Below are 10,400 nucleotides of genomic sequence, written 5' to 3'. Positions count from 1 at the left end.
ACGCTTTTAGCTCAGTAATACAAAAACTATGAAGAGAAAAAGAGTTGGTGAAAGTTTCAGATTAACAAAAATTATTCTCTTAGGCTGACAAGCTGCCAGTACAACTGTTTTCATTCACCATCTCCATCTGACAAAATGCTGCAATTATGATTCAATTATGCAAATGATACTAGTTTATGACTCAACTGCTTTCCCATCATATTGTACTTGTTTGGGATTTTTCTGAGGAGAGAACCCCACAGATCTCAGACAAACTAATACAGAATTAGATAATTCTTGCTATTCCACCCCAGCCCAGGACACACATTCCACCTCCCCCAGAGCAGTGACAATGCATCTATATTGGATTAGACCACTGGTTTTTCTGATAGCCAATCTAGAAAAAAAAATCCTAACACATTCAAGGTTTTTGCTAAGACGGGGGGATTTGCTAATTCATGAGAGAAATGCATTTCAAAGGCAGTGAAACTCAGCAATAACACTTTTTCCTGTCATTTTGAGCCCTCCTCTGTGTTCCTTCTCAGCTACCATGAGAAAAGAGAAGTCAAGGAGAGTTGCTGGGTTTTCATGCTTTGTACCTACAACATACATAAGTGGACAGCAAATTCTGTACGGTCATTAGAGAAGAAGTTGTGGTTACAGCTATGGTTAATTTATGTTAATCTTCCAGCAACACCTCTAACTCTTAGGTCTCCACTCACAAGACTCTGAAAGGTCTGTAACTTGCCAATCTCCACAGAACTATTTGTCCTCCCCTGTATATTTATTGTGCTCCTTCAAGAGTAAGGCAACCTGAATTAAAGACAGAGTTGAGCAGAAAATCATGCAGAAAAAAGATCTCTTGCATTCAGAAGAAAGCAGCCCTGCTAATAGCAAAGGGAACAGTTTTCATTGCATCAACAGTGAATTGCTATTGCTTACCATGAATGAATCTAAATATGATCATTATTTTGTCAAGGATTCTTTCCAGCTCTTCATCAGTTGCTTCTTTATTACCAGCTCTTAACTTGGAATCCACATATTTTGCTACAAATAAATAAAATTAAGTAACAGCTTAAAAAACAGATTTAAAATAACCAACTTAAGCATCTCCTGCTTGAAATACTACTATGTGTTAAGTACTAATATATGTTAAAACATAGGATAAGCACTACATTTTCTATTTTCCCTTTTCCCATCCCTATGTTCAGTGGAATGACAGAGCCCTACTGTATTACTGGAATCCTACTATATATAATGGAAAAGTACTGCAAAAAGGAATAGTCCAAGGCAAAAAATGAATACAGTATAATAATTAATACATTAGAAATTCCCATATTTTGTGTCATACAACCACATTATTTGTTGAAAGACAATGTTTTGGAAGCATACAATGTATATGAATGTATTTTATGAGAAACAGAAACAAACAACATAAAGAGGACTATACTTTTATAGATCTTTACCATGTCCCTCATGCTCCTTGGTAGGAGCATATTAAAATTTTAACAGAAGCAATGCTTTCCAGTTAGTAGTTTCAGAATGCCAGAAATAAGGTTAAGCCTTGAATTTAGCTAAGTATTTATTAAGCCATGTTAGTATCCTTATACAACCTTATGTGTAAGAAGAAAACCTTTGTGGGAGCTGGGACACCATGATCCACAAATGACAACAGCCCATATAATGGCTTTAACCTGTATTACTATGTTGTGCAATCTGTCCTACATAAAGCTGATTTTAGAACGATGACAGCAAAATCAGCCAAATAAAGGCAAAACAAAGTACAGAGGAAAAACAAACAACCAAGAAGCAGGATCCTCTACTGGTGTAAAATGCCACAGCTCCAGTTTTTCAGCAGGCAAGACTGTCAGGATAGCTTTTGCCCGATCAGGGATAAGCTAAAAAATATTTTTAAAGTATTTGTTATTATCTTTCCCCTTAATAAGCACGAGTTCTCCTGTCAAGGTAGTGGGGTTTTTCCCCTCTATTAAAACTCCTTTTATCTGAAGGCTTTAAAATTGTTAACCCAACTTCAGCCTTCAAGGCAGATGGATGGGCTGCACTTTCTCCTTTCTGAGATATCCAGAACATCCACAGAACTCCTCTACTACCAGAGTTAAAGCCAGTTCCCCTTTACTTGTCACAGCTGCTCTCCCCCTGAGCAGTTCCTCCCAGTGCTGCAGCGAGCAGTTGTTAGCACCAGGCCCTGTGCAAGCAGCAGTGCAGGGACAGGAGGTGACACAAGCTCCAGCAGCCCCCTGGCAGCACACCCAGGCTCTCGGGGCTGTCCCCAAACCAGTCTCCTAAAGCAGAACACAACTGCACCACTATTGCACTAGCACACTCAGCAGCATTACCATGCTTTCTATAGATTTTTGAAATATTTTACAGAAAAATATTTGTGTACCTATCAATTCTGCAGGCTTATTTGGTCTCTTGTTGATAAATGTTTCAAAGGACTCCTTCATCAAGTTTATAAATTTTTCATTTTTCTGAAAGCACACTTCTATGATATGGTCCACTTTATCCTTAAAATCTAGTAGCTCTTGCACCATATCCTTGTCTTTTTCAGGATTAACCACTATTGTTGTCCCAAAGTTCTGTAAAACAAACACTTTTGATAGTAAAATACTTTAGAGTGCTACCTATCTCCCCCAACAGACACATTTACCCTTATAAAAAGTATCATAGGAAAATGAATTTATTTACAGAACTACTTATGACTTCAAGTTTTTAAAAAATGAGATGCATTGAAATTCAAAATAAAAACTAGACACACATTGATGGATTTCAAACATTAGTGCTTGATTTAAAGATTATTTACATTTAAGACAAAAGTAAAAAAAATACAGTAGACATGACTATGATGTGCAAGTTCACAGTGAGATAGAGAACTATGATTCATGTAAAATAAATTAAATGGAAACTGCCTCAGAAATGTTAAGTATAAAGGAAAACTTTGCACTATTTTTATTAAACCCACTAGAGAGCTTAACTGATTAAACAGGTAGCAAAACTTTGAGGGCTGCTGCTGAGCCCTCAAAGATTTCTTTTTCATCAAGGGCTCTAAACCAAAATGGTCCTAGCTGACTTGCAGGGAAACAAAACTTTCTCAGGCACAAGAAGCAGCCACAGACCTGACTTTCTCTTCCTGCTCCTACATTTATTATCTCAGAGACAGAACACCATTTGTCTAATGGATATCTAAAATATCCTGTAAAGGAGGATTTTCACCTACTGGACAATTAACATTTGCTTAGTAACACTGATCAGTGCCCTTGACTGAACAATCAGTTTTCCAAGGTGAGAAAGAGGGCACAGCACAAGCAAAAGCAAAACAGTAATCAATGAGTATATTTTGGCCAACTGAAGTATGTTAGCCAACAACACTAGAAGAGATGAGGGAAGTTCCTCTCCAGCCTCAGAATTTCCATTGCATTATCTAATTAGCTACTGTCATCTTTCATGGAGATGTTGCTCAAGTACCATTTCAGAGTAAAGCTGAACACAAGGCTCCCAAGGTACTTAGAACCAACATGTGTATCACAGAATCACAGAACAGTCTGGGCTGGAAGAGACCTCTGGTGCTCAGCTAGTCCATCAGATCCTCCACTGGTCACAATTTCCCCTACATTAACACGACATTGCAGTATCTCACAGTCTCTACCAGGCATATTCATAAATTGCAAGGCTTTCCCCCCCATTCTGAAACAGCAAACCTAGATGCAAAAAGCCAAATGGCACCTCTGAATTCACAAAAGGGTGACTGCAATGGAACACAGACCCTTACCACAGTAAATTGGCTCACAAGATAAACATTAGAAGTTCTGGAAGGCTCTCTTCACTCTCACACAGAATGCTTGGAAGGAGATTTACAGACACTTACAGAAAAGACTTTCTAGGTTTTTGAGTAGGTACACAACCATCTTAAAGCTGTAAGAAGTCTGACTCTGTGAAACACAGGGTATGATAATCCAATTTAACAGCTGTTATGAGAGATTCCTTTCCTTATTCCTTTTCCCATCTTGAACTCCTACTTCTTTCCTTGGACCAGCACATAGACTTTTCTGTGAGTCTCCTTAGCTCACTAAACCTGGGATTAAACTGACCTTGCCCAGGTATTGTGATAAAACAGATCACAGGAGAGCCCATGTAGTGGCAGGCAGCACTAGGATTAAGTGATGAGTGTGGTCTGGGAGAAAGGAAGGAGGAAGATCCTCCTCAGCCACAGCACCACCATTCAATTGGGCAACACCCTAAGGAATAAACTCCTCCTCAGTCCTGGGGCAGAGGGTAACCATGTTCCACTACCATGAGCTGCAGCACTGGTGGATCATACTGAGCTCCAGACATAGGTATGCAGAAAATGCACCTCTAGAATTAAATGATATTGTGCACTTAATCCTGAGGGTTGATGAACACATGGGCAATTCAGGGGAGAGCCCTGACATAAGGAATTATCAACTCCAGGGAGAAAAATTGTCAGTGACACTTTCCTGCCTTCATCTTGCAAGAGCACTAGAGTGCAAGCTCTCTGGGGCAGCATACTCTATGGATATTATGCCTAACAAACAAACCCAAACCATCTAAATAGGACTGATGGACTATTTTCAATAGGAGCATTCCCTTCCCAACAGCTTTAAAACCCATCAGCATTGTTGTAGGCTGGTTACAAGTAGCACTGCCTAAGCTGCAGCAGAATAACAGGTTTTGCAGGTATGTAAACACTTGAGTGTATTTGCAGCAAAACAACACATAGTACAGTCCAGCATAGTCTAAACACGTGTGCACGTGGTTTTATTTAAAGCAATGCAACCAAAAACATCCTGTATAATGTTCAAACCTATAAGGAAAGCAATTTCCAAGTAGAAATTTAAAACCAAAGTAGGTGTTGCTGTTTCTTATCATGTGATTGTTACTGAGGCAGAAGCATTAACATCCCTCCCCATATGTACTTAAAACAGAAGTTTGGTGATACACCTATATATTATTCTTGACTTTAACAGAAGCAATTTGTAACAGCATAAATTTTTACATTAGTAATAGATCTTTGACATACCTTGATGTATTCACTCCAATGCTGCAAAAGGATCTGCTGCCCACCTTTTACCCGGCTGAACAGCTGGTATGTCTGGGTCAAATCTGATATTCTATTTTCATCAAGCAGGCTATCAAGCCCTAAAAAAAATTAAATTAGAAAAAAAGGAAATTTGAATACAGTTACATAAATACAATTAGAAATATATTAGAGAATATATCTATTAGAGAATATACTAGTATTTCAACTGAAATACTTTCCAACAAGGTGGTGATTGTGAGCCTTTTGCAGAATGGTTATGAAGAGACCTTGACTTCAAGGGTATAGTTTCACCAAGAACCACCAGAGAAAACAGGAAGCTAAATAAACTGCCCTAAAATTAAAGTAATGATAAATACTTCACACGATTTTTTCCTGTGGAGCAGGGTGAGCCATGTTTTTAGATTAAGAATGTGCTGGGAACAATCTACACTCCTACCAATGGAATAACACAAGATTACAAATTCCTTTCAAAGCAACTTTTGCTTTGTTGATTCACCCAACATGAGAGTAAGCTTTGGGCTAACAAATGGAGAAGTGAAGCCCAAAGAATGTAACAAGCAAGTAACTTCATACACATTTTTTCCATTTGAGAGTATGGCAAATGTAGTTCCAGTGTAATCAGAAGTACTTTGGTGTCAGTTACAGAGGCTTTAGTAATACCAGAGCATAGCATCAAAGATTTATGACTTTTTTTAAAAAACAAAAAGCTTGATTTTACACAGGTTGGCAATTCCCACCATCAGTGTAGCTGACACAGTACAACTGCCCTACTTCACCAAATATATTTCATTAACACTAATTTTTAAATTATATTAAAAAATGATTTGCAAATCACTACGAAATTATTCCATGTTCTGCTATATTCTTCAGCTTAAAAATACTTTCAGTGTATATTGTATCTGACATACGTGTTCAGAAAGGCAAGCTGTGTTCAAGAACAATGCCAGGCAAACTTCTGTCTGCTGTTCTGAGATTTCCTAAACTTCTGAGATATCAGAAGAATAGGAAATACTTTAAATGACAGACAACAGACTACACAGTCCCGAATACAGAGTTTTAGTGCTCTCTTTTCATTGAACATGGAATTAAAATCCTGGAAATCAAAGAATCACAGAAAGGCTTGGATTGGAGGATCTTGTTCCAATCCCCAGCTGTTGGCAGGTTCACCTTCCACCAGACCAGGTTGCTCCCATCTCCTTCCAACCTGGCCTTGAACACCTCCAGGGATGGGGCATCCACAGCTTCTCTGGGCAACATATTCCAGTGACTCACCAGCCTCATAGTAGAGAAATTCTTCCTAACATCTCATCTTAGATCTCTCATCTTTTAGTTAAAACCATTCCCCCTTGACCTATCGCCATCTGCCCCCTCTTTTTTATAAGCCCTCTTTAAGCACTGGAAGGTCACTGTGAGGTCTCCTGGGAGCCTTCTCTTTTCCATGCTAAATAACCCCAGCTCTCTTAATCAAGAAAAGCCCATCCCATTACCTCCTATTCAGTTAAAGACACCTCCTATTCAGTTAAAGAACACTATCTGCTTTATTATAATCTAGATAACAAAATACAGCCTTCCCTCTTCCTCTAACATGAGCTGTGTAACTGAAAAAAATATTTAGTCACACATTTGACAAACAAAAAGGATATGCAGCAAAGTCCTCTGATAAAAGGTTTCCCAGAGATTCCAGAAAGCACTGCTATAGTCTTGGGAAAATCTATTTACTCACAAAAAGACCCCCCACCACTAGATCTGACCCCAAATATCTAGTCAACAGCAGTTATACTAATGTAAGGGAAAAAAGGTTTCTTATACAGCCCCTGTATTTTTAAGGTTTTTACTCCTGTATCAAACTGACTACTTCACATTCCTTGACTTAATGTAGAAAACCTACAAAAAGCAGCATCTTCTTCTACTTGAACAGAATACTAAGATGTCATAAGCAAATTAAAACGTGTCCTAGATCAAACAAATACAGAAAACTAAGCAAGTCAAGTGATGACAGAAGCTTTTTTACTATTTTTTACAGTAGAGACATAGAATGCAAAACCTGATCTGACAATCCTGGAGTCCTGAAGCACAGTAAGCAGAGAGCTCAAAAAATGTAAAAGTCTCTCCATATTTACATGGATGGCTCATACACATTGTAAATCAAGAAAAAGTTCAGTTTAAAACAAGACCACATACTTCCTGCTGAAGCCACTTGATAAACAAGCATATCACTGGAAAAGTTACTTAACCATACTTGATTTAAAGAGCAAGCAAAATTAACACATATCAGCAAAATGTAATTATTTTTACCTTCTGTTTATAAGTTTAAGAATAGCTAAGATGAAGTGACCAAGCTTATTTCTATAAATTTATTGAAAACAGTGAAACAAGCTATTCCCAGGGTAGTTGAGATAAAACTGAGCATAATTCATCTTTAAAAGGGACAAAGGAAGACATAGAAAGGGTATGTATAACATGAAAGCGCTAAACATGGATGTGAGGGAGCTTGAAGATACCAGACTACCAGGGACATCTGTTTTGCAGCATAAAAGAAAACACAGACGTAAGGACAATTTGCTAGAAGACCTAAAACCTAAAATACAGCTACTGCAAGCAAAAGAAAAAATAATTTCAAGTATTCAAAAATCAGGGAATACTGAACAGACCCAGAAATTCAGTGAAAAAGGAGAGATTAAAATTTAGGAGGAACAAAGAATTGGCAATTTGAAAACACTAATGTATGAATACAGACCTCCTAAGAAGGCTGCAGTTCTTATCTGAAATTGCCAGACAAAAGGTAAGGGACAGACAAAGGCATATGAAAGCTCATTGCCTCAAATGCTGCCAGTTCCAGTAATTCATGATTCTTAAACTACACAATCACCAGAATATGTGAAACTATTGCACTTGAGATTATTATATATGCCTCAAATGCTGCCAGTTCCAGTAATTCATGATTCTTAAACTACACAATCACCAGAATATGTGAAACTATTGCACTTGAGCTGTGTGATTATCACATAAAAGAAGCTACAACAGTAATGGCAGCTCTCATTTAGAGTTTATATAATTCTAGAAAGAAGCAGTTCCAAAGGTTTAATTCCTAAGCCCACCGCTGCAAGTTAAAGGAGATTTAGAGGCTTAGCAGCCTTTACAAATATGGAATTAGATTTTAGACATTTCTTTCCAAATATACCATTTACTTGTCACAGTGAAGGTAATAATCACAGGATGGGCTTTCTGTGTCTGTGGAAGTTTTGCCCATGACTAATATACCTCCTAAAGTAAAAGCTGTAGAATTTACAGCTATTGTAGAGTGTGAGACTCCATTGCTAATCAAAGATTACAATTATTAAAAAAAATACCTTTTTGCAAAATAGCTGATAAGTGTTCTCCTAGAAGCTGCTTCTCCACACAAGCAATCAGTGGTTTCCTGAATTATACAAGAAAAAATATTAGAAGCATTACAGTATAAAGAGTTGCCTTCTGTCACAGTGTATTTGTGCATAACTTACATTATAATGCAAAAAACCCAACAATTTTATACTTAGAGGTTACAAATTAAGACAAAAAACATCACATGATATAAGACAACAATAAACTGTGTATGTAATTTAAAAATAAAAATAAATTGATAAAATTAAATTCCTTACACAGCAGAAGTGAGAAGCTTACATTGCAAAAGTCAATACAAAAGTGTAACTGGAAAAAAAGTCATTGAGTTCTGGAAACAAACAACCCAAAAACCTCCAAGGGTTTGAACTTCAAACCAAAATAATACACACTACTTATGTGAAAAATTCGGCTAATTGTAAAATTTTCAGCTAATTGTGTTATGTATGCACACAAGCATAAATTGAGCAAGAGGCACAAGACACAAATTTGCAAAAACTTTTAAATTTCTCCTTTAATATGCCCTACTTTTTACCTTTATACATGCATTTTAGACAAGACTGAAAAATAATGGGAAGTTTTCCCTTATATCTTTCATCACCTAGAAGATAAAATAAATGTCTGAAGTGCAAAGGCACTTCCTTAATTAATTCCAATGTTTAAACTTCTACCCTGCTTACAATGGAACAACATAAGACCAACCATTTCTTTATAAGTATTACAAAACTGTTTCTCAGAACCTTAATTGGGATTTCCTGGAAGAGAGGTGCTCAGCTTGGACTGATGGCAGCCTTTCCTGTAGGAGGGTACACTTTTGCTACAAGGGTACCTTTGCTAACACACCCTCTTTCCTGAAACAGCCACCAGTGACATGCCTGACCTTCCACACCAGTTCACACCAGTTCATTTGGAAAGGGTCAGAGAAGGAAGCAGGGATGACCAAAAGATGCAGCAGCAGCTACAAGAGACACAACTGCAATGTCTAGACTTAGGGGTACCATTAACAGGCAGGAAAGGGGTGAAGGGAACTGACTGATCACTTATTTTCAACACATGAACTGGGGTCATCAGCAATGATACTGGGTACCAGACTTAAAAGGAGGCTCTTTATCACCTGTGGAACACTTTGCCAAAGCCTGGCACAGACAGAAAAGCTGATGTGAATCCCTATCAGAGACTGCAAGTATTTCTGAGATACAAAGACACAAACCCCAGCAGGTTCAGAAAATACATTGAGCTGAAAACAGGCAGATTCCAGGAGAGTGTCAGGGCATCACATACACTTCCTCTATTTGTTCCCTTCAGTGGTCATAAGTGAACATGAAATGCTGTTTAAACAGACCCTTGTTTTTAACACAAATGGCCATTTTTCCATATCTTCTGCCATCTCCAACTACTGCTCTCTGCAGCTGCTGGCTGTTTCCAACAGGGTTGTGTGAAATACCATCCTCCATCCCCTAAGTAGAGGAGAAGGGACAATTTGTCTGCTTGAGGCCAAGAGGCAAAGCACTACATCCTAGCAAGCAAACAAAATGAGTATTTATCTTGGCTAAGGAAGGAGCCAGAAAGTACCTTCTGGATAACCTAAAAGCCATGTACCCTGATCACCTAGGACTGACAAGGACACACACTTGATCTGGGCAGCTGTCCAGAGTAGCATGTACTGCTGGGCTGAAAGAATCCCCCTGTGGGCTGCAACTACACACTTGTGTTGTCCCAGGTGTTGTCTGAAGTATTTGGTGTGGTGTTTCACACGATGCTTTTGTCCTAGAAGTTTCATTTCCATCTCAAGATCAAGACAGTTGCAACTAAATAGCATCCTTTTTGCTGTTTTTATGCACACACAGAGAAACAATATGATCCCAGGAACACTCAAGTGCTCTTATTTTAACAACTGCTGTTTCTTAATGCAAGGGAAGAAAATTAGTGTGAACCCTACTAAAAGTAGGTTTCTAAGCCTTTA

General features: G+C 38.0%; 1 protein-coding gene across 16 annotated transcripts in view; it reads right to left on the bottom strand.

Moving 5' to 3' along the window:
* The window catches only part of CUL4A (cullin 4A), a 57,946-nt gene that overhangs the window by 34,408 nt on the left and 13,138 nt on the right, over positions 1-10,400 (bottom strand). For 11 of the 16 annotated variants that reach the window (XM_054654697.2, XM_054654689.2, XM_054654691.2 and 8 more), the window contains 4 exons: positions 8,410-8,477; positions 5,039-5,157; positions 2,387-2,579; positions 922-1,026 (listed from right to left, as the gene is read on the bottom strand). In XM_054654697.2, coding sequence (XP_054510672.1) covers positions 922-1,026; positions 2,387-2,579; positions 5,039-5,157; positions 8,410-8,477 — 485 coding nt within the window. Of the gene's footprint in view, positions 1-921; positions 1,027-1,793; positions 1,878-2,386; positions 2,594-5,038; positions 5,158-8,409; positions 8,478-10,400 lie in introns of those variants that run through there. The other 5 variants (XM_054654698.2, XR_013180813.1, XM_054654699.2 and 2 more) reach the window with 5 other exon arrangements.

This window comes from Agelaius phoeniceus, chromosome 2 (genome assembly GCF_051311805.1).
Source record: "Agelaius phoeniceus isolate bAgePho1 chromosome 2, bAgePho1.hap1, whole genome shotgun sequence".
Lineage (NCBI taxonomy): Eukaryota > Metazoa > Chordata > Aves > Passeriformes > Icteridae > Agelaius > Agelaius phoeniceus.
The sequence above is the reverse complement of the archived record's forward strand: the minus strand, read 5'-3'. Positions and strand labels throughout refer to the sequence as shown.